This window comes from Eucalyptus grandis, chromosome 5 (assembly GCF_016545825.1).
Source record: "Eucalyptus grandis isolate ANBG69807.140 chromosome 5, ASM1654582v1, whole genome shotgun sequence".
NCBI classification, from domain to species: Eukaryota; Viridiplantae; Streptophyta; class Magnoliopsida; order Myrtales; family Myrtaceae; genus Eucalyptus; species Eucalyptus grandis.
The window spans coordinates 15,043,286-15,068,731 of record NC_052616.1 but is presented as its reverse complement, the minus strand read 5'-3'; the positions used below and the strand labels follow the sequence as shown (position 1 = coordinate 15,068,731).

General features: G+C 37.0%; 1 protein-coding gene, 1 long non-coding RNA gene and 1 pseudogene across 2 annotated transcripts; all 3 read left to right on the top strand.

The window, feature by feature from the left end:
* The first annotated feature begins 7,485 nt into the window (after positions 1 to 7,485).
* Positions 7,486 to 8,541, top strand: LOC120286220 (annotated as a pseudogene).
* An 87-nt stretch (positions 8,542 to 8,628) lies between these two features.
* On the top strand, positions 8,629 to 9,357 carry LOC104444334 (beta-amyrin 6-beta-monooxygenase-like). The gene is made up of 2 exons (XM_039311874.1): positions 8,629 to 8,796; positions 8,910 to 9,357. The coding sequence occupies exons 1-2, from the start codon at positions 8,674 to 8,676 to the stop codon at positions 9,135 to 9,137; spliced, it is 351 nt and encodes a 116-aa protein (XP_039167808.1). The 5' UTR covers positions 8,629 to 8,673; the 3' UTR covers positions 9,138 to 9,357.
* A 7,313-nt stretch (positions 9,358 to 16,670) lies between these two features.
* On the top strand, positions 16,671 to 21,011 carry LOC120293543. The gene is made up of 2 exons (XR_005551546.1): positions 16,671 to 17,560; positions 20,561 to 21,011. It is a non-coding gene; the product is annotated as an uncharacterized LOC120293543 (long non-coding RNA).
* The last annotated feature ends 4,435 nt before the right edge of the window (positions 21,012 to 25,446 follow it).

The following is a 25,446-nucleotide window of genomic DNA, read 5'->3' as shown; positions in this document are numbered from 1 at the left end:
AATTACATGGATACACTAGAAATTAATATTAGTTAAATTCGCCTTTCCATCGTAAATCGCTGCGGTTCTTTCGTCAAACTTGACAACAACAGCAAAGGCGAAGCATTAAATAGACATAGAATACCAAGTAGGGCGACTTAAGCTGGGCATTTCCGAATCTTTCATTCATATTGTGGAATTGAGGCATTTCTGATCGGATATATATATTTCTTATTCTCTTTTTTTTTTTTTATTTTATTCCAAGTCCATCGATGGAATCCGAAAATTTCTTCGCAAAGACCAAAGGACCGTTAAATGATGAATCGTGTCGGCTTTACGTTTCTGTGCCCTAACAATCCTTGGTAGTTATATTTACGGAGTTAAAGGTCGAGAATTTTCTAAAATAATTTTGACCCAAATTAATTCTCTCGTGGATCGAGACGTCTTATATTCAATCTCTACATGGTCAATTTCTTAAAATCACCCATAAAATGTATTGATTGGTGTGATTTTGTAATAATTCGATACCGAACAATAGTTAATATTCAAAAACCGTATCCTGTTTGGGCCATGGATTGATCGAACATGGACAGACCTGAAATATAAAAAGCCAAGTTGAGATTATGATCTTAATCGGGATGATGCAAGGTTTGCTAGTATCTCCCAAGAATCCAAAATCAGTATCATTCCTGTTGCCCAATCACGTCAACGAAGATATACATTCATCCACATAAAATTTGGTAGGAGATCTCTTTGAAAGGGGAACTAGTCCCATGTCACTCTGAGATTACTTTGATTCTATCAATTGGTTTCAATCCAGATTCAATTCTCATGTAGGTTTTGTTGGTTATTAAATGAGGAACACATAAGCTCCACGTCGATCCATCAACATTGGAGTTTGTAAAGTTCACCATCACTGTACATATGATAGCATATTGGTAAAAGAACTATATGTATATCACGAGATTGCAAGTTCAAAGGCAAAATTATCAACAAAGTCCTAAATCTATAGTATGGATACAAATTAAATCATAAACTTTTTGGTTTGACCAATTTAATCATAAACCATTTGACAATTTCCCAATGTAATCTTTTGTACTTAGCAATTTTGAATGTCTACAGTTTTTGCAATTATTTTTTATAGATTTTATAGATCGTTTTATGAAACTCTTGGTTTTTTTAACCCTTCAATTATAGGAAAAAGCTGTAAGTGATGATATTTTCAATAATGCAATGAAAATATTATGATAATTGACATTACAATAATCACTCCCAATCCCGTAGTCACAGAGGGCAAGCAGGGGGGCTGTTCAATGCTTAAATATTGTTAATGTGAATGTCAATAAACTGAATATTGAAAAGCACATCATCATTTAACGGTCCTAAACTTTTTAATCTAATGTTAATTCAGTTATAAACATTTTGACCTAATATCAATTCAATCATTCTAGCTAATTTTCACTGAATATTGCTAATGTGAATGTCGGATGATTTATGTAATACCATTGGCGTTATTGTTGACAATTTTTAATGATTTTTTTTAATGATTTTTTCTTTTTATTTCTTTCTCTTGTCTTCTTCCTTTTGCAAGTGACAGAGCACCAACCATGGCTAGGTGGGCTAGCCTAGCCTAGCCATGTTGAGGCTGAGCATTAGCAAAGGTTGGCCTCGACAAATCTAACTTGGGCAAGGGGAGCCCTCGCCAAGGCTCACACTCGAATAGGCGACGCTTGGCGAGGGTTGGCGTCGCTTGGTCGAGTGTTGGCCTTGCCAAGGCTAGATTTGGCGAGGTTGACCCTCATTGAAGCTCGGTCTCACCATGGCCAGGCGAGGCCAACCGGCTTGGCCATCACATGTGACTGATGGCTGGTCATCCGTAAAAAGAAAAAGAAATGAGAGAAGAAAATATATATTTTTAAAATAAAAATAAAAATAAAAAATCATTAAAAATTGTTAACACCAGCAATGTCACGTAAGTCAAGTGACGCCCATGTCAATAATATTTGGTTAAAATTAGTCAGAATAATTGAATTGATACCAAATTAGAAAGATTAAGACTAAATTGACACCATGAAAAAAAATAAAATTAACTTGGCACTAATACAATAGGTTTAGGATTATTTTCACATTTCAAGATTAGAAATAGGCCACACAAAATGAATCTCCCCGATAATGTTATTCTTCGCATCGAATCTTCTTGGTGTTGTCCAATTGATAGTCAGCTTGAAGATCACGTCGGGCACGAAGGTTGAATTGACACATGATAGCTAAAAGTAGAAGCAATTATATTAGCCTTCGCATCTAATCTCCTTGGTGTGGTCCAGTCAATAATCAGCTTGAAGATCACGTCGGACATGAAGGTTGAGTTGACATATGGCTGGGAAAAGTAGAAGTAATTTTCTGACTTTTTGGACACTCTTCGGTTTATTTATGTATGTATCTGGAAAAAGGGGAAATTCATCGCATATAATGCTAATGACAAATTAAATAAATTTCACTATGAAAATGTCTTAAGTGTGCAAAGCGTCTAGAGGCATCCAACATAGATGTTAGTCATCACAGCTCTTGAAAAATTTGAAGGATTTGATAGGGGGACATAATGCTTAATTATGTCTTTAGTTTTAAAACTTAATAGCTGATGGTCATGTGATAATTAGTATGGTAAAAAAATAGCTGCTGCCAGGAATAAGTTATTCAGTTTTGAATTGTGTGCAGGACTAATATTCGTTTTATCATTATGTTAATTTTGGAATGTGCTCGCATGCGTGCAAAGATCGTTTCACAGTCAACCCTTTGAGAAAGAGCAAATAATTTCATTGTCATTATTATTTTCCTGGGAGTATATATTAATTATCAGCTTCCTAAGAACACATATGATCGTAGCCTTACTTGGCACCAAATATCTTTTCTAATTATTCATCTGCATTATTGCCTAGACCGACTGTAATTCTTCTGGTCAACGTCTGCATCAATGTTTGAATTGAACCTGGTAAGAAGAAGAAAGTGGAATTAACCCTAGTTCTTTTAGGAAATAGATTGTTACTAACCCTAATTCTTTTAGGAAATAGATTGTTTCTGAGTTCTGGTAGTTAGCCAGCATTTTTAATTCTTTCTAGTATGTGATCTCAATTATGATTAGTATAGGTGAATTATTCAATGATTCATAAATCTATTATCCATATATCAATTTACTCATAAATTTTCTAATTTTACCAACCGACTTCTAAATGGAGAAATTTATGATTGAATTGAGGGTCTCCTGGCCATGGCTAGGCCAAGCTTCGATGAGGGTCAGCCTCGCCAAATCTAGCCTTGGCAAGGCCAACCCTCGCTGGGTGTCGCCTGGTCGATGAGGGTGAGCCTTGGTGAGGGTGAGCCTTGCCCAAGTTAGATTTGGCAAGGCCAACCCTTGCTAATGCTCAACCTCACCATGGCTAGGCGAGGCTAGCCCACCTAGCCATGGTTGGTGCTCAATCACTTGCAAAAGGAAGAAGACAAGAGAGAGAAACAAAGAGAAAAAATAATTAAAAATTGTCAACAATAACACCATTGGTACTACATAAATCGTCCGACATTCACATTAGCAATATTCAGTGAAAATTAGTTAGAATGACTAAATTAATATTAGTTCAAAATGTTTATAACTAAATTAACAGTATATTAAAAAGTTTAGAACTAAAATAACACAATTAAAATGTTCATAACTAAATTGGTATTAATATAATAGATTTATGACTTTCTACACTTTTCCTTTCTAATTTTATTTGACTAAATCTACCAAATTTTCACCAACAAGACAAAATTACCCTTAATCGTTCAATCGTAATTTAAAGTAGTAGCTCTAAATTTTGTTACTTTCCTTCTTTTTTAGCTTTTCTCTTTTTACATAGGATTTAGTTGCCATAATTAAGAACTTTACATATTTTTGTTTTGTTTATTATGAGCACTATATTTTCTTATCAATGTTAGAGTTTACTTCTATAGCAATTAGTTTTGTCGAAAAGAAGAATTTTGAACAAGTTTAATTTTTTCTACATTGTCTAGCAAATTAATGGATCAACAATCTATAAAATTTTGATGTAGACTATTTTAAAACACCATCACTTATTCACAAACTTTCACATTTGTTGTGCATATCACCTCAAACCTTTTCTAATCATTTGTCTTTTATACACGATATGTTTAATGGGATGATAGGATGAAACAAAAAAAAAAAAGAAAAAGAAAAAACTCTTTGTTGCATTCTCCAATGTGAAATTTTAAAAAAAAATGAAATTAATTTAAATCAAAATGTTACTTTAAAAGAATTTTTTTAAATGTCAATGAAATTTCATCATTTTGGATTGGCAAAAATAATATCATCCATAAATTATTTGCAAAAAAATAGCAAAATACTTCATTATGCATAACTTTTTAACGTAGCTTTATTTAGTATATTCCTCAATACTCCTATAATGTCTTATACGCTTTGTGTAAATATATCTTGGCAAGAGTAATGAAAAAAGACAAATTCTTTGATGTAGTAAATTAAGAGAGTTGTTGACCCAAAAACAAAAAAATTAGGAGAGTTGATATAAATTTTGTTGAAAATTTCTTTTTTCGATATAATTTATTTATGTGAAAGTAAAATCTAAAAAAAAAAGAAAACATAGTGTCTTTGATATTCATGGAGTACCCACAATATGCAAAAGTAAATCATGGATCCTTGATCTTACTATTTTATCATTTTAATAGTACCAATCATCGAGAATTTTTTTTTTTTTTTTTGGGTCGAAAGACCAATCATTGAGATAAAATAAAAAATGCTGGCTGACTACTATAACTCAAAAACAATCTCTTTCCTTGAAAAACTGGGATTAGTTCGGCTTTCAACTACCATTAAACTATATGCTTGACAAGTTGATTATTTTTTTATCGGTCATAGCTTGACACATTAAATTAAATGCTCTTCATTTTCGCGCTTTTTTCACTTCAGCTGGTTTCCGACTGGCTTCCTTTACACCTACACACACACACACACACACACACATTATATATATATGTATATACTAATCATTCACCATAAAAGAAGATTCATATCATTTTCCAGAGAACCCCAAACACAAGTGAAGCTAAATAAATTTGAGAGAGAGAGAGGCTGATTATTTTTGGGCATATTTGTACTTGTATTTAAAAAAAAATTACCATGTAATATATGTATTTATCCAATAAAATCCGCACAAAATGGGAAATAATTTACCATCTTATTCATGGTCACAATCAGATATCTTCTTAGGAAGCTGGTGATTAATTTATAGTCCCAAGAAAATTACAATGGCAAAGCGATTCTTTGTTCTTTCTCAAAAGATTGATTGCGAAGCGATCTTTGAACTCATGTGAACGCATTTTTATATTAAAATAATGATAAAATGAAGATTAGTCCTGCACAAAATTCAAAACTGAGCTACTTATTCCTATTGGCAGCTATATTTTGACCATCCTATTTATCACATGACCATCTGGAGTCAAGTTTTAGAAATAAAGGCCTAATTAAACATATTCTATCCCGCATAAAATCATTATATTTTCAAGAAGTAATGATGAATAACATCTACGCGAGATGCTTCCAAAGGCTTTGCACGCCTCAGGCATTTTTGTAGTGAAATTTATTTAATTAGTCATTAGGGATATATATGATGAATTTCCCTTTTCCTAACCACATATATAAATAAATCAAAGAATGCATAAAAAGTCCTAAGGTGGTTTCTGGCAGCCATGTGTCGATTCCACCTTAATGTCCAACGTCATCTTCAAGCTGATTATAGACTAGACTAGGTCAAGAAGTTTAGATAATAAATATGTTAGATAATAAATATAATATTACTGACAAGAATTTTATTTGCAACCCTCAAAGTGGGGCGATTTTCGCAGAGAACCGCTAGTAGGTTTTGCCTAAAAAGTGTCCATGAAGCTGGCGATTCATCTCGATTGACCCCACATGTCATGCCCTGGGTAGCAAAGTCTTCGCACCCGTACATTTCAATCAACGTGGACCACACGGGTCATGATGGCGCGATTTACAACAACGAAACGCGCGCCTGGATACTATTTGAAGTGACGGAATGGAAACTTTTTTTTTTTTTTGGACAATGACGGAATGGAACTTAGTTGCATTGATTTGCACAAACGGAAAGACGTTGCAAAGACAAATCATACCAAACAAGCAAAAGCAACCCTAAAAGAACTTTCTCCCGTGCTATAATTTTTCACTTTTTAGGTTGAAAAATTATCTTCATATTTTTGTGGTCGATGCCAGACCTTTAAGCAATATGAAATGACATTCCTCTCCAAAGCCAATGAGCTTAAAGAGGACGGCATCTAATCATCATGTGAAATTACATATGCACGTCATTTTTGACTTGCGATCGTAAACAACAAAAAAGGTTTCTCTAGGTGTTGATGCTCATCTTCCCAGAGGATTTCCTAGGCCATTAGCATAGAAATTTGTAATAAAATATTAACTAGATTACAAATAGAAGATTACGATATAGACCGCATCTTAATTAATTGAAAGTGGATTCGCTCAATTTATCCAGTTTCAAACCTCTCAATTAGTACACAATCGTGATGTAAATCACTACAGACAAATGTAATCTTTTCACACACACACACATACATATATATATATATATATATGTGTGTGTGTGTGTATATATATATACATATATTTGGCTACCATATCTCCTCCTAAATTTAGAGGATCTAAATTAAGATGGCCAAGTTTATATCCATGACCATGCAAATGGAGGTGAATTAAGCTATTTTCACGTTATAAACAATTAAGTACTCTTGTCAACCACCGCCTGTTGTGGCGCAGTTAGCTTGGAGCTTTCTACCCCTCATGAAGGGGAGAAGTTCGAATCCCAAAGGCAATTCTTACTTGGAGTACTGTGGTGGTGGGTTCTGCAGTCGCTCTCCTAGGGTTTGCTCGCCGGTTGTTGGCTTATGGGGTTCCCTGGGTTATAAAAAAAAAAAAAAACAAACAACTACTCCTGTCAGTCTTGATATTATGTTTTCAGTTAGGGTTAATGAGGCTAACCGAATTACGTACGTAGACCAAACACAAATGACCAACACAATGCATAAGATGGTCTAATACGGTCATTTTTGGACAACAGCCGTGGTGCTAGTCTCCGTTTGTATTTGTGAATTTTGAGTACTGGAATTCTCACTCTTTTGACATAAAAATGTTTATGTCATCATAGTGAAAATTGATGACGTGCAACACCTCTTCTTCCATCTTTGTATTATATCTTTAGTATTAACTCAGATCGATCAATATATGGGCATATATGGAACTCACTTAAATGCGGAAGTGGTCAAATCACGTAATTTACGGTCTAGAAATATATTTATTACTTAAAAAATTCGTCAAATTAGACCAAATGCATGGTGACCTCAATCCCCTCCTCCTCCTATATATATGATCCCAATCCTGGTGGTTTTTCTCCATCCTAGACCTTAGCCATCTTTTTCTTCTTCTCAGTATTTGTGTCTGCATTCTGAGAAGGAGAAGGAGAAGATGGATTTCTATTACCAGCTGTTTCTTTACCTCTCCATCTTCTACATCTCTCTTTACCTCCTATTCCTCGTCTTCCGAAAGAAATCCTCCTCTCCTAACCTGCCGCCTGGCAAAAAGGGATGGCCCATCATCGGCGAATCCCTAGACTTTGTCGGTGCTGCGAAGAGCGGCTGCCCTGAGAAGTTCATAAATGACCGCACGGCCAAATACTCCCCGGAGGTCTTCCGTACCTCGCTTCTCGGGGAAGACATGGCCGTGTTCTGCGGCGCCTCCGGCAACAAGTTCTTGTTCTCTGGCCAGGACAAGTACATCACCACCTGGTGGCCCTCCTCCATGAAGAAGGTCATCATCTTCCCCGAAACCATGGAGAAGTTTAACAAATATGACCCCAAGAAAATGCGCAGCTTCTTCTGCTGGAGTTCCTAAAACCCGAGGCCCTCCAGCATTACATTCCTATCATGGACTCCATGACTAGGGAGCACTTGGAGAGTGACTGGTCTCCTTATAAGGAAGTGAAGGTCTTTCCTTTGACAAAGAACTACACCTTTGCTTTGGCATGCCGTTTGTTCATGAACATCAAGGACCCTCAGGTTGTGTCGAAATTCGCCGACCCATTTGCTCGTATTGCTCCGGGATTCACTTCGGTACCTATCAATATTTCGGGGACGCCATTCAGTAAAGCTGTTGAAGGAGGAAAAGTAATAAGGCAAGAGCTTCTCAACATTATCAGACAAAGGACGAAGGAGATCTCAGAGGGAAAAGATGCAAAGTTGAGGGACTTGCTGTCTCGATTGCTTACCGAAGCAGATGATGACGGTAGTGTTTATTACGAAATGGATGTGTCCAACAAGATCTTTGGATTGCTTATCGCAAGTTATGACACCACCGGTACATCTATCACTGTAATAGTGAATTATCTAGCTTCGTTGCCCCATATCTATGAGAAAGCATACAAAGGTAACCGTTCTAGCTATATTTTGATAAACAAGATGACCACCTAACTATGTTCTTCTGAAGCAAAATCAATGTAGTTTGCAAATATTTAACTCATCTGCTTCACGTCAACAGAGCAAATGGTGATTGCAAAGTCTAAAGCCGCAGGTGAATTACTGAATTGGGATGATATCCGGAAGATGAAGTATTCATGGAACGTGACTTGTGAGTCAATGAGGCTAACTCCACCTGCACAAGGGGCATTTAGAGAGGCAATCACTGACTTCACTTTTGCCGGTTACACGATTCCAAAGGGATGGAAGGTAAATGTTTCACATTTGAGCCTTCTTCTTGGCTATGTTATCCAATGAATTCATACATTGAATCCACAAGCAATGACAATGCGCATCAATCTTCTTCAACTTTTTCCTTGCAGACATTTTGGACCGTGTATACAACTCATAAGAATCCCAAATACTTCCCTGATCCGGAGAAATTTGACCCCTCAAGGTTCGAAGGAAATGGACTTACACCTTTCACCTACGTTCCCTTTGGAGGCGGACCTCGTATGTGCCCTGGAAAAGAATATGCTCGGCTCGAAATACTCATTTTTATACACAATCTAGTGACCAAATTCAAGCTTGAGAAGGTCATTCCAGATTAAAAGATAATCTATAATCCATCGCCGGTGCCCGCCAATGGTCTTCTTATTCGCCTCCGACCCCTTAACTGATAGCCTAGTGTACTTAATAATTTAAAAAGCTTTAAGAGCTCACTTATAGGTACTCTTGTTGTACACTCAGCATTCTACTGGAGTCTGTTTATTTTAGTTTCCCCCATGTAATTCGATCAAAAATAAGATTTTCACTTAGTCCCTCCAGATATCTTTCCTCATTTGTTTTGTATAATTGTCTTTATATATATAATTTAAGAGCACGAGTTTTGATGCCATTTTGCATAATTTGTTGCAGACTGTAGTCGATAGCAAGTGATTTCTCAATGTGGAAGAACATTATCAACTTCATTGATCATGTCTTGATCCAAAACCTCGAAGTAGAACCACGTCATAATCCAGGGATGTTTATTCAGCCACCATTTAAAAATGCAGAATTTTCCTCCTTTTAACACCCCCCAAAAAGCGCAAATTGATACTCGCTATGATAAAATGGCAACTTCAGTATTAATATTAATTTTTGGTTGTATTTTCTCACTTATATGAGAATAATATTAAAGAAAATTTCCAATGAAATGAAGTTCTATTAGTTGTGGATTCAATCTAGACAAATTTGGTTCGCACTTTCTGCGGGCATATATTAGTAGATGCACTTTAAATATATTTTATCTTATTTTGTTGTTAATGTCAACAATTCTTAAATATTTATAATTCTTAGGGTCGTTATCCATTGAATTTAGAACTTACCAAGTAAAAATTCGTCAATCAGACATACAAAATGCTGCCTCAAAGTCTCAATTCAAAATTGACCACATAGACATATATAGAAAACTTATAAAAAAAAAAAAAGAGTTTGAATATTGTCAGCTTCTTCACAAATTTGGATCTATTTCCATTTGTAGAGTATGCGGAGTTTTATTTTATTTTATTTTGTATCAGATTCTCCAAATGATATTTTGATTCAATCTCAATGAAAAAGTTAAAACTAGAGGCAATCTCTTCTTATCCCTTGTTTAGATTCTATTTGACATGTAAAAATGAAGGCAAAAGCTACCAGTCAAATATGTTTTGTTGAGTTAAATATATTATACCAACTATATATTAATTTTTACCATTCAAGAACATAGCTTTTAAGATAGTTTTTGGTTGAATTAAATCTAGGTGGGAGTGGAAATTGTTTTATTTTATCATGGAATGACTCAGTCCTTTCTATTTTAGTGTCCGATAAAATCTCTCTGCTTTCAATTTCAAAGAGATCTTTTTTTCTCTGTTAATTGTGACTTAAGTTTCAACGAGTCCCACCCACGTTGACCCGATCCGATCTGATCCGATCATTCTTTCCTCCTCCTCCTCCTCCTTCTTCACGTTTCTCATAGGAGTGAGTGTTCACATTTGTACTGTTCAAAAAAGTAATTGCACTTTATTAAATTTACTGACCTCCTAGGATCGACGCATTTGTTGGGAGATTAAGGGATTTTCAACTTGAAAGCTGAAAATCACTTGCTCAAATGCTGCTAATAGTAATTATGTACAGACTGATCCTGGTCAATGTCATTTGCACGGGTCATTATTTTAAATTTAATTGGTTCGTGGTGAGCGCAAGATGTTTCATGAGCTTCTAAATAATTGAGTCTTTACACTCATGGCCCTCAATTATGAAAAGGATGGTTTCAACTTCAACACGTTGTAGGGCCAAGACTTTATCTGTATGAGTTAATAAGCAATTTGAATTTACCACGTAGACTTTACTTGCTTAAAATTCAATTGCTATTACCTGTTTACTGAGTTAAAAAAATTTGCGCAAAAATCTATTTTTTGCTATATTTTCTCTGTCTATTTTGGTATGGATTTTAATTTTCAATTTGCTTCCATTAACAACATTATTATTTATTTCAGTTTTAGTGAGATTCATCTTGCTCTAGTATTAGCTATAATAAGAATAGGATTCCGTATGTGATATTAACCAGTTAAAATGCTTGTGCTTGCAAATAATATTTGTTAACACCCTTTTTCTATCCGATCCAAGCCAGTGCGTCCTTATCAGAAGTTCAGTTTTTCGTCTTTTTCTTTCTTCCATCATGAAGAATCCGACAGGTGGAGTATTCAATTATATTTGGTATCCGTATTGGGCCAATTCAGAGGATAGTGACTTTAGTGCGCGAGGTGTTGAGATATGGTTGGTCCTCCGTAATTTTTTAAACACGATATTGAATGATTGAAGTTAATCGAACAAAGACCATCCCTAAGTATCTAGAAATCACTTAGGTTATCGTAGTCAGCCAAAAATTCTTCTACCTCTATCGAATATAATCTTATATTTCAACCCCTTCTGATGATGCCTCTATCATTCTAAAATTCCAAATATTCCGAACTCTTTACTACTACTAACGGTATTTTTTGATCGTTGTACAGTTGAAGTCCAATCCAAAATTCTAAAATACATAATGTTGAATATGAGTTCATATCTTATGAGATAATTAATGCTTGTCAGCTTTGAGTTTGTGGATTAGAGGGTAGTGCATGGTAATTGTCTTTTGTCAGGAAAAATACTGAAAAAGCCTTAAACCTATTATATCAATATCAATTAAGTCCTAAATCTTTTTCATATTGGTATCAATTTAGTCTATCCGACCAATTTTAGCTAGTTGGTATTGACGTGGATGCCACTGATGACCGGACGCTAACGCGGCAATTTTTAAATAATTTTTTCCGAATTTTTTATTATTTTTTTCTTTTTTTATTTTTCTTTTCTTTAACCTTTTCTTTTCTCTCTTCTTCCCCCGTGGACTTTCCTCGTGGTGGTCAGTGACCCTAGGCAAATCTAGGTGAAGTCACCTCGCCCGCGACCTTGGGCGAGGGCTGCAACCTTGCTCGCGGCCCTGGGTGAGGCCGAGCAAGGGCCACAACCCTTGTCGACGGTCGGTGAGGGCTTCGCAATCGGTGAAGCTCGCTAGCCATTGTGAGGAAAGTGCAAGGAGGAAGAATAGAGAAAGGAAAAAGAAAAAGCAAAAGAAAGAAAAAAAAGAAAAAAAGAAAAAAATTATTAAAAAAGTTGCCACGTCAGTACCGATCGGCTAAAATTGGCTAGTTAGACTGAATTGGTACAAATGTGAAAATGCTTTGAATTAAATTGGTTCAATCAAAAGGTTTATAATTGAATTAGTATCAAATGCAATATGCTTAGGACTTTTTTGGTACTTTTCCCGTCTTTTGTCCATAGCATTCCTTTTTAGGAAGGTTCTCTTAAGTTATTATGAGTTTATATATTTCTAGGAAATAATTGATTCGTAAATAAAATAAGACCAACAAGATATAAGTTTGCAGATATTTTTATTTAAACCTTTATGTGATATTTCAGATAATGAGCATTAATTAAGGTGATAAAAGAGCTAATTACGCCTTCAAGTAATGCAATCTTAAAGATTAATGTAATTAATTAATCACGTTTCTTGGATGTGGAAATGCTGCACACAATCTTCTTCTTCTTTTTTAATGCAAAATTAAGAAGGAAATCTCTCTCTCTCTCTCAAACTGTTATAATTCGAATTCAGATTCACCTTTCCATATCTAGGCTCCATCTTAGAAGGTGATATCGTGACGTATTATTTATAGAATGTATTTCGATCAAATTCTATTTTCTTTTTTTCATTTTGTAGGAAATTATAGATACTAAAAGAGCCGGCGAAGACTTGACTCAGCTCGTGCCTCGTAGCTCCGAAAATATAAAGAAAATATAAAATGACTAAAGTCAAAAGTGAGAGAAGACTTGGCTTCAAAAATTCTAGAAAATTACTCAGCCCGTGCCACGTAGCAGGTCTAGAATGTTTTCCAAAGTCCTCATTTCCAAATTATTTAAAAAAAAAGTTAAAATTACATTAAATTCTACTTTGAGGCAAAAAGAAAGAAAGAAATGTGAGTCAGCGTGAAAACGAAGTGCGAGTCATCGTGAAAAGCTAGGGCCAGATCATAATCCTATTGTCCCGGTGGCCCCTTCAATAGTAGTCATTAACATCTATCTGTTCAGAGGGGAGAGACCTCCAAAGGTTTAAATCTACACGTGAAACCACATTGTGGGTGTGGTCTCATGGTTAATAAAACTAGGAGTTCTAAAGGCGGGCTTGAAAAATTTGCATAACGTGTGGGAAAACAACCTTGATTTTTTATCCTCGAAAAGTTACGAGACCATGATACCAATACTAAAAATTCGTTGTATGCTTTATGTTGAGGCCAAATGGGGGGCAATTTTCTATTTTTGTCTATTTTTTTTTCCATTATTTTAATTTTTTTTTTCATTTTTCGAACTTCTTTGCTGGTTAGGATTATATTTGAGTTTTATTTCATCATCTAGGGTTTGCATCACATTCTTTTTCAATATCTATTCTTTTTCAATATCTAGGCACTGCACACCTCAAGCCCTATGAACCGGTTAAGTTTAGGACTTTAGCCTACGCAAATACTCTAATTCAAAGCAATTTGCATGCAATTGATGATATTCGAATCAATAATGTTCAGTTTTTAAGTTGGAAATATCCCAATGCCCCAATTAAATGCACCATTCCGAGATTTTAATTGTTCTTTTCAATTTTTCAAACAACTTCGATAACTTTTTTGAAACAGATTTCTCTAATTTCTTACCCGTAAGCAATTTTTTACGCCTTGATCTGTGTTGCGAGTTCACTCCTGCTCATCACCGTTTCTGCTACGCCATATTTAAATGACTATCGACCGGATGGGCTTCATCATCTGATGCCCCTCCTGTCGTCAGCTGATGACTAGGCTACAGTTTCTCGAGCGTGGCACGCGTGTTTCTGATCCACGTGAAATCAAGTTCTAAGTCGTCGTTGGCTTGCCTCTTGACTTGTTTTGGTCCTACTAGATAAGATGGCTTTGAGCGAAGGTGGCCAGCTGCAAAAACGAAGTTTACATTAACAGGTGAAGTTAAGGACCCGTACGAATTTGTTTTCACAAATAGAAATTGTCCTCACAGATGTTTACCTTCTTATGTACCTGTGTCCAAAACCCAATCCATATCAATCCATTTTCTTCTCATTTTCCTCATAAATAAATAAATATTTATGTGACTGTATTTAATTTACTATGAGGATAACAATCTATTTTGGACAATAAAAAGTAAATAAAAAATAATTAAAAATTATGATGAGATTCACTCTTTCAAAAATTTATAACCCACAATATACTGCAAAAACGAAGTTTACATTAATTGGTGAAGTTAAGGACCCGAACAAATTTGTTTATGCAGATAGAAATTGTCCTCACAGATGTTTACCTATCTATGTACTTGTGACTAAAACCCAATCCATATCAATCCACTTTCTTCTCATTTTGCTCATAAATAAATAAATAAATAAATAAATATTTATGTGACTGTTTTTAATTTACTACGAGGACAACAATCTATTTTGGACAATAAAAAAGTAAATAACAAATAATTAAAAATTATTATGAGATTCACTCATTCAAGAATTTATGACTCATAATATATTGCTATTTTCACAATATATTGACTACTTGAGGGCCCATGAAACCATTTGCAAAGCCTAGTCAAGACTTTCTGCCGGTGCAAGCTTTTGGTGAACGGAGCATTATTTTGAGTGTAGGACAACTTGCCTACATCAGTAAATGATAATCCAATACAAGGTTACACATTGTATCAAGATCGGGTGCTACGTCTTACGGAAAAACAAGGAATTGCGCAAAAGATTTTTCTTCCTAATTACATGGGTTTGCCTCCAGAAGTTATTATTTCAAGATGGTGCAGATATTGTAATTTTGTATCATATATATTGCTCGTGCCAATTATACAGATTTAATATATATATATATATATATATATATAGGTATGTATGTATCTTGTTAAACAAAACTAAAACAATAAAATGATTTTGGTTGACTTGAACGTAATAACAGCCAGCACCAAATTCCTAATAATGATTTTAATGTCCGTTTCCACCTTCGCAAAGAAATTTCCGGGCATTCCGTCGATGGACTTCGGATTGAAAAAAAAAAAAAAAAAAATAACAAACGTAGGGGTGAGCATTGGTTCAGGGTCAACCCTAGATTGACCCTAGACTAGCCCAACTCTACTGGTCTTGGTCTGATTCCCAGTGAGACTGGGTTGGTCATTGGCCCTAGGATTTCTAGACTAGTATTATGCGGGTTGGTTTTCGGTCCTAAGAGTTTAGGGTCGGTCCAACCCGAACCAACCCCGACTATATATATATAATTTTTTTATATAGAGAAAACCTTAAAATAAATGGCGCAGAGGCCCTCGCCAGCCAACGGGTGAGGGTTTCAGCCCTTGCTTGGATCTGGGTGGGAGCCGCGCCCTCGCCTGTGGCTAGCAAGGGTGCGGAGCCCCTCGCCCCAACCAGCTTGTGGCTAGCGATGGTTGGCCGGCCGGCCGGTTACCTCGTCGGCCAAGGGTAAGGATAAAAGTAAAAGAAAAATAAAAAAGAAAAGAGAAAAAAAGAAAAAAGAAATTAAAAAATCTGAAAAAAATATAAAAATTATAAAATTTGTCCACATGGTACCACATAAGACCACCAATAGTCATGCATCAATTTCCGGTTTAAATTAGCTGGATGGACTGAATTGGTATCAAGGTGAAAATGTTTAAGACTAAATTGGTCCAATTGAAAAGTTTAAAACTAAATTGGTACCAATACAAAAGGTTTATAGTTATTTTGATACTTTTCCTTTCGTATATCTATAGACAAGATGGCAACATCAATATGCCTTTTGAATGTAGTTTGCATATATTTAACTCACTTGCTTAATGTCAAAATGGAGATTGCAAAGTCTAAAGTTCCGGGTGAATTACTGAATTTGAGATGATATTTAGAAGATAAAGTATTCTTGGAACGTCGCTTGTGAGTCAATGAGGCTAACTCCACCTGCACAAGGGGCATTCAGAGAGGCAATCGGAGATTTTACTTTTGTTGGTTACACAATTCCAAAGGGATGGAAGGTAACTGTTTACTTATGACCCTTTTTTTCGACATGGTTATTAATGAGTCAATAGATAGAATCCTCAAGCAATGATGATGTGCGTTTTTCTTGCAGACATTTTGGACGGTTTATACAACTCACAAGAACCCCTAGTACTTCCCTCATCCAGAGAAATTTGATCCCTCGAGATTCGAAGGAAATGGACTTGCACCTTGTTGACACCCGAAATTTTTGTCAACATTTTAAAACATTCAATTCGCAAAAGTAAAAATTGTTTGAAATGAAAAGATAAAAAATTAATTAGAAATAAGGAAAAAACGAAAAAAGAGAGAGAAAAAAGAATAAAGAGCCCAAAAGATTAAAAAATGGATGAAGGAAAACATAAAAAAATAAAATGAAAATGAAAATGAAAAGAAAACAAAAAGAAAAAAAGAATATAAGAAATAAGGAAAATGAAAAGAAAAAGGAGAGAAAAAAAAAAAAAATATAAAAATATAAAAGGAAGGGACGGACTCTCTCTCGGGGGAGGAAGGCTCTCACCCTCCACACCTCACACGGTTTCTCTCTCTCCTCAGACAGTCTCTCTCTCTCTTTCGCTCAGAGGGTTTTTGGCCGAAAAAACGTTGGCATTTCTCTGGGGAATTGGCGGGTGGACGGGTTCTTCCGATTCTCTCTCACGGGGACTTGCTCTCTGGGGACGCCGGCAAGCTCTCACGAACTCTCTTGGGAGGATCTCTCGCTCTCTCTCCTCAGAGGATGCTCGAGGACGGTTTTTTCCTGTTTCACGGAGGCGGTTGTCGAAGGAGTTTTTTCCAGTAGCTTCTCGCTTACCCGCAGCCTGACCGGCGGCTTAATCTCCGTCTCCGTCGCCCCGCTCTCCGTCGTTGCCACTGGGTGATCACCATAGATATAGCACGCAATCAAGGAGGCTTGGGGAGGGGTTTTGTCTCTCTCTCCTCGAAGGAAACTCTCTCCGGGAGGACTCTCTCGATCGAGTGTTCTCTCTCTTTACGGTTCGATCGGCTAGGGTTTTTCCTCCAATAGTGAGGGATCGAAGATTGGAGGCCAAATCTTTGAGATTGATTGGGGTTTCTTCTCCTCTGGACTCTCTCTCTCTCTCTGATTCTATCTGGTTTGCTCAAATCGCGTTGTCATCGGCGAAGACGGTGGCAGTGGTGGCGACGACAACGACGCTTAACCGATCTTCTCTTTGGATCGGGCTCACCGGATCGGTGAGCTCTCTTTCTCTCTCTTTTGATCCGTTAGGGTTTTGGTCTCCGATTTCTCATTCGCCGTTTCTGACTCGAACGATTTTTCTTTCGGCTCTCTCTTGCGCACCGGATCTGACTCGCTGAAACGGCCGGTCGAAGAGCGTCATCTCTAAGGCCAACTTTGGCTTGGTCTTAGTTCTCATACGACAACTTCGGTGGCTTCTTTGAACTGAGGTTTGACCTCCGTAGTCACTGTTTTCTTAGTTTTCTCTATTGGAAGTGTTGTGTTCACTTACTCAACCTGCATGATATGGTATTTGTTGCACTGAGTTGCTTTCTGTGATGAGCAATTACTACGCATATAAAGGTTTGCTCGCCAAATATGTTTGAGCGACAGAATCAATTTGATTGCTGAACATGACTTAGTAGTGTAAATGCTTATTTACCATTTGTCACATCACCTTTAAACAAGTTTCTCTAGACCGTCGACTATCTTAATTCCCAAGTGTTCACTCATCTATCAAACGTGAAAATTTTGATTTGCAACTTGAGATCTGTATTGCTAGAGCTGAAAAGTGTGATGTTCGGTTGAATCTAGCACTCCATTATCTTAAAAAAAAACCGATAGTCTTGATATGATTTTATTAGTGCAAACAGCGATTTAATCATGTTTGATGAGGAATTGATTTTTCTTGTTGGGATGAATAGATCATAAGTCATGCTTCTATTAAACAGACTTTAGATATTAGATACTCTGTTCTTGTATAGATTGTTTTGGTTGATTGATGTATCTCTGCTCTTGATTTTTTTTAGAAAAATATGCATGTTGAGTTGGATAATGTTGTTTTCTTTGAACTTGATTATGGCATCTGCTGTATACTTTCTGATGGACCAAGTGAATATAAAAAAAAAAAAAAACATAGGGGTTCACAGGGTTTACAAGCTTCAGATTTTGTGGTTCTCTTTGGTTTTCTGCTGAAGTATTGTGTTAAGATTCTCTTGCTTGTCTTTCTCTTGAATTGTACTTTCGTATGGTGAAAATCCAAGTAACACAAAAAGCTGGTTGTCTTGATAGGATGTTAATCATGCTTGGTGAGGAACTGACTTCTAATGGAGTAGAATTTAGATCATAAATGGGTGCTTTATGAAATGCCTTTGGTTACAACATATAGAATTCTTTGGAGTTGATTTGATTAGAAATGTTGTCTTTTCTGTGGCTAGTTGTTGTTAGTCTTAAGATGAAATAGTAGATTTGTCCAATTGCTTCCAAATATGTTGTAGAATGACGGTGTGACATGTTACTATGCTTTATTCTGGATTGACTTTTTTTTTTTTTGTTTTTAGATTTTTAGAAATTCATGTGTTGATATGATGATAGTGTCTCTATGAAATTTATTTGGGATATCATCTAGAATTTGATTCAGAGACCTTGTGACTTTAGTCACTCTTTTTGAATATAAAAATGTCTTGCTTTTGACTGTTTTGATGCGTTTGCTCGACTCTTTCCATTGTATGCATTTAGCTAGAAGTTTCCTAAGCTAGGTTTAGATTAGAATCCCGAAGATGGAGAAGGCGTGAAGATGGTGAAGGTCGATGTCCACTACGACTGTTATCATGTAATGCTCATTTTCCCGACATATGTCTCGGGTTTTATGCATTGTATAAAGCCCGACGAGTTGCGGGTTTCCTTTCTTTCTCGATTGTTTTCTCTTTTATATTCTTTAGAATTGCATGATTAGGTTTACTGTTTTCTCTTGATTGTTTACTTCATGTCTTGTGCTTTCAATTTCATTGATTGTTTTCTTTTCATTTTTTTAGAAATAGAATTGAATGAAAATGATCAACCACGCATGATCACTTAGCCTAGGAATTGATGATCCCAAAAATGTAAAAAGAAACGCATGGACATATTAGGAAAAATACAACATACTGTTTAGGTACCAAAGGGCGCTAATAGCAATATTAGCGTAACCCAAGTCCCCGAACCTAGATATTTGGTTGCGTAGGAATCGAGGAACACTCCCGACTCTCGATTGGGTTTCTAGCCGACCCCCAAAGTTAAGGCTAGTGGCGACTCCCGTCTATTTTTAGGTTGTGATAAATAAGTAGATCATATAAATAAATCCGTTGTCACGCGGGGTATGAGTTTCGATGAAACTCACTATCGTTTAGCATACTTGATGTGGGAGTAGCCCAAAGGATGAAGTGATGCCATCCTAATGGGTGAAGCGTACTATCGAGAGGGCTACCATGGTAAAAGTACCCTTAAATTCGATATCCACATTCGACTCTTTTTTTTAGGTGTGTCGCTTATGTGGGTATGGATCGCGACATTCCGCTGTCACGCGGGGTACGAGCTTGGGAGAGCTCGCGATCTCGTAGAAGGAACTCATGAGAGGCTTGATCCAAAAGGCGAGGTGATGACGTCTTTTGGAATGCAAGCCGTGAGGGAACTTTCGTGATCAAGTACCCCTAAATCCGACCTTTCCCCCTTTTCTCTCCTCGCGATGATGAGGGATTCGAGGGTGGCGAGATCGGGTCGCGACAGGCTTGGCGACTCCACTGGGGACTGGTTACTAGGTTAAGAGGACTTGAAGCCGTTTAAAAATGGTTGTTGTGTTTTAACTGACATGTCTCTTGTAGGATCGTCTGCATGTCAGTCGCGTGGAAAATCAAGTTAGTCACTAACCTCGTGTTAAATGGTTTTGTAGGTGGGAGTTAGAAGGGGAGGCGTGCTTGTAAACCATTTGTTTTGCAGGTGGTGTAAGGATGAATGAATGTATCTGGGTTTATATTGAAGTGCTGGATGTTTAAATTTAAATGCATGTTTACTAGCTTTAGCACGACACCGCACACACAACCGCGGTCTAAAACCCTGATCGCCCAATTTAGGACCTTTGGAGGGTTTATGGGTGGAATCTGCGAGTGGATGCTCGTGGTAATCCATTACTTACATAAACCCGCTCATCCCAACCGATAAAAATAGCACTGACCGACGATAGTAGCGGTGGGTAAATTATTTTTATCCTTTGGGATGGGGACCTTGAGCCTTTAGCACCTTACCTTAGGCGTCAAAACCTCATAGTTTCATGCGACATGTGACTTGTGTTTGCCATGTTTTTTGTGGGTAAGTGATCGTTCCTTTTTATCATCCTTATCTTTTTACTTTCCATATTTCAATTATGCTTTTTTATATTCCAACGACGATATGTTTAATCATGAGTGCCCCTTTAGGTTTAGGATTAGATGGGTAGACTGAAGTGGACGTGATCCCTCGTGCTGGAATCTCAAGACTATATGGGAGAATCTTGACTCAAGACATCAAGATTACGTGGAAAGATTCCCGAGTCTCAAGGATTTCGGCGAGCTCATATTACCAAACAAGAAGACGATGCCTTGATCGATGAGGAACGCTTGACCCATGATAACAAGCGTCTCCACACGATCCCACCTAGTTCTTAGGTTTCAAATTCATATTTCTTTTCTTGTAAAGGGAATTCTTTTGTGTTTCCCTCATTTCTATCAAGGTTTCCCTGTATTCATTTTTCATATTCCTTGTAAAATCGAACTACTTTGTAAGCTTCAAGAAAGCAAGATTATGTTTCTCTTGTAATTGTTCGATGAAATGAATAAAATCCATGAACATTTTCATGTAATTTTTAGAAAAAGGGGCATTCTGATTAAATATTTGTCGTCGTTCCTTTTCAATTGTATAATTTCTTTTGAAGAAATTTTGATAAGAGGAGGTTATATGATACTGGGATCATATACACTTCTTATCATTATTTCATCTCAAGAAAATATAAAATTAACTAGGATTTGTACTTTAATGGTTTCTTTTGATTGGTACTAATTCGAGTCATTTTCTTTCACAGGTTTTGAAAAAACGGCTGAAGAAAGATTTGTTATACGAACTCGCCGCCAAACAAAAATGGAAAACGAAGATACCCGAGCCCGTGTCATTAATATGGAGAATCAAATGGCACAAATGATGACGTTATTGGCCGATCTCTCCAGCCAAGTCAAAAGCTTGACATCCACTTCTTCTACCATGAATATTCCTACCGCGCCCCCTGAAGTGTCGGTAGTAGAGCCTGTGGCAAAAGGGCCTGTGGAAGAGATCCCCACTGCAATCCCGATAGTTATCGGTCCAGAGCCTCCATCTAAAGATATTCCAACTTCGCACTTTGATGAAGAAAATGCAAGGCGCCTCGCTAAGATCGAAGAACGCCTTTGCATGCTGCAAGGCTACCAGTTGCAGGGGCTTGATAAACTGTCACCCTTTGCCAAAGTTACGGTCCCTGAATTCTATAAGGAGCCGGAGTTCACAAGAAAATATGATGGCATCGGGTGTCCTAAGACACATTTGAATACTACTTGGGCAAGATGGCCCGTTATTCAGATAATCCCCCACTATTGATCAATTCATTTCAAGATAGTCTGGTTGGTCCTGCGTTAACCTGGTTTATAGAGTTGGACATGGAGAAAGTCCGTACTTGGGAAGATCCCGTTGATGAATTCCTTCAGCAATACAAATTCAATACTGAAATTGCTCCGACTCGAGAGGAATTGGTTCGGGTTGAGAAAAGAAGAACTGAATCATTTAGGGCTTACGCTCAAAGGTGGAGGGTCATTGCGTCTCAAGTGAAACCGCCATTATTTGAGAAAGAGGCAACTTCAAGCTATGCCCCGTGAGTTTTTCGAAAAGATGTACAACCATACTTGTATGAACTTTGCTACATTTGTAGAGTTGGGAGAACGCATCGAGGGGATCATGCGGGGAGGAAGGTTGTTCGAGAACACAAATCGTCGATATACCCCGAAGAGGGATAAGGAATCGACTGTGGAGATCGCCTATGTACACAATTCCTCTTCTCAGAAGCCATACAACCTTCAAGCTCATAAACCTGCCGTGGAAGTAGGGGGATCTTCCAGAAACTTTGAGCGTAAAGGAAAGACCCCTCAAAGGCAATTTACTCCATTGCCTAGGCCCATGTCCCAACTACTTCCAATGCTGATCGAAAATCATCTTGTCGCAAAAGAGATCCCGAGGGATAATCTGCCAAAGTTTGCCGGGTACGATCTTAAGAAGACATGCGATTATCATATGGGTGAAAAAGGCCATCATGTGGACAATTGTCTGGTGCTCCGTTCTAAGATCCAGGATTTGTTGGATAAAAAGCTGCTCACTTTTAAGGACTCGGCACCGAATGTCCAACAAAACCCCCTTCCAAAGCATTCTGAAGATGTTGGAAATGAAGAACCTACAGTTCCCACTGTGTGAGGGATGTTTCTAGTTCTTGCATTCAATTTTTAGTTGTATTCCATTCATTTCTCCCCTGAGAGGGAATTCGATTCATTTCTCCCCTGCGAGGGAATTTCGTTCATTTCTCCCCTGCGAGGGAATTCTATTCATTTCATTCGTTTGTGTTTGTAATAATCTGGATCATAAACTTTCTAGATCCAAGATGATATACATTGTAATGCAATTTTCGCATATCAATAAAATTCATGTTTCGTTAATAGACGTGTGAAGCCCCAATCAGTCCTATGATGATGCTTTGAGGCCTGAGCCTCCACACGATTTATAGTTTCAAAATTGTTTTGGTGGAACGAAGACGTCCAATGACATGAGGGCTAGTTCCCAATAAATTTTTCAAAAAAAAAAAAAAACTTGAATTTGAAAACAAGTTTTTCATGACATTTACATACAATGCATTCATTTAGATGTACATATACTAACCATTTTTCAATTGCATCTCAAGCATGGCATTTCACATCATGATAGTCATTTTCATGGCTCAGATTCGCATTCAACAGATTTTGATGAACCTGATTATTCCGATTCAGAGAATGAAGATGATCCTCGAGGTATTGAAAAAGAATGACTCAGACATGAAGAGTCCAAACCTCCTACCACCAAACAACCAATCACTCTAAATTTAGGAGATTCAGATAACCCTAAAGAAATCAAGATTGGGGTAGGTCTCTCTCAAGCGGATGCCAATGGGTTAATTAGGCTCTTGAAAGAAATATACGAAGGAGAGTGTGGCACTCATATGAACGGTCATCTCTTGGCTAGAAAAATCATGAGGCTCGGTTATTATTGGTTGACCGTGGAAGCCGATTGTATTTAGCATGTGAGGTGCTATTATCGATGCCAAGTTTATGGGGACAAAATCAATGCTCCTCCTAATGAGCTATATCAAATGTCTGAGTCCTGACATCTTTCAATGTGGGGCATCGACATCATCGGACCAATTAATCCTCAAGCGTCGAATGGACATTGTTTTATCTTGGTAGCCATTGATTACTTCACCAAATTGATTGAAGCCAGTTCTTATGCCCATGTTATTGCAAAGAGTGGCAAAATTCATCCGTTGTGATATCATTGCCTGATATGGAGTTCCCGAAGCGATCATCACAGATAATGGATCAAACTTGAACAATAAAGTGGTGGATGATTTACTTGGAGAATTCCGCATTCACCATTTGAATTCTTCTCCTTACCGCCCACAAATGAATGGAGCTGTGGAAGCGGCAAATAAGAACATCAAGAAGATTTTAGCCAAAACGGCGGAAAATTATCGTGATTGGTATGATCGATTACCATATGCTTTGTTTGCTTATCGAACTTCAATTCATACTTCGAGTGGGGCAACACCATTCTCATTGGTTTATAGGATAGAAATTGTATTACCCGTGGAAGTGAAAATTCCTTCACTGAGGGTACTTTCTCAAATCAAGCTCTCTGAAGCTGAATGGGTTCAACAAAGATTTGAACAACTTAATATGATCGATGAAAAGAGGGTAAAAGCCTTATGCCATGGACAAAGCTATTAGAAGAGAGTAGCTAGGTCATTTAATCGCAAGGTTAGACCAAGACATTTTGAGATCAACGATCTTGTCTCGAGGAAGGTTTTACCTATCATTCCAGATCCTCGTGGGAAGTTTACTCCAAACTATGAAGGTCCATATATTGTAAAGAAAGTGCTACCTGGTGGGGCACTAATCCTTGTAGAAATGGATGATCATGAATTGCCAAGACCTGTAAATGATGATGATGTCAAGAAGTATTATCCATGAATAAAGTGAAAGGCCTTTGAGCCATTTTTGGATTGAATCTGAGTCATTTTAGGATGTTTGCATCATGCATTTTCATGCATACATATTGCATCTGTATGTTTGTTCATTTTGCAGGATCTCTGATGAAAGATTCTACCTATCCGCAAGAGGTTCATCTCAAGAATGCAAAACTTTCAAAAGTGTCCATCTTCTTTAGAACTTAGAAGTAACCTTATCATTTAGAATGCCAAAAGAGTCGGTTACAATTCTAGAAGTACAGTTAAAGCTCTAGAAATGAACCCATGTGCTAAGCAAAGCTTGTTCTGTCTATAAATGTTGTCCAATCTTACTTCCAGGTTAAGGAAACATGTCTTTTCAGACAAAATTTCATTATATTTTCATCTCCCCAAGAAGTTGAATTTAACTAAAGTGGGTTTTGGAAAACTTGAAAAGGATTGTTAAATATGCCAAGTGGTAGTGCCTAAAATGATGAGAGGCAACCCCTTTACCAAACACATCCTTATACACTCCTTGAGAGAATTGAGTGAAAAGAACCATGTCTTAGGGCATAGGATTCATTCACGGTGAATACATGATTTGAAATGATAAAGGCGTTTCATTTCTTAATCCCAAACACTATTGATGTCCCTTGCAAGCCACTTTGAGCCAAATAGGGAGTATTTCCAAAATAACCCTGTCAAGAACAACCCACATTGGGGCAAAATAGGGGTCTTGGTTGAAAATTAGGGAGCAAAAGATTAAGAAAGATTTTATTGCTTTCACTTGTATCAATCTTCTTGTGCTAGCTTCAGGTGATTTCTTATCAAGACTCGAAGCATCCCAAAGTGACGAAGAGCATTTTGTTCACTACCACGAACACAATTATCCTTTGCTTAGCCAATTTGAGCCATATGCAATTCTTTCATTACCTAGGTGATGATTATCTCCCCACACTGGGGCAAGGCACATGATTTACCAACAAAATTGAGAATATTGGTAATGTTTGTAAATGCCACTCGAGAGTCCTAGATATTCAAAAGAGGATGAAAACTAGG

Bases quoted from the DNA above. Each gene is read 5' to 3' on its own strand.
- LOC104444334 (XM_039311874.1), top strand. From the start codon at position 8,674: ATGAAGTATTCATGGAACGTGACTTGTGAGTCAATGAGGCTAACTCCA. The intron at 8,797-8,909 runs GTAAATGTTTCA...TTTTCCTTGCAG, and splicing joins CGATTCCAAAGGGATGGAAG to ACATTTTGGACCGTGTATAC.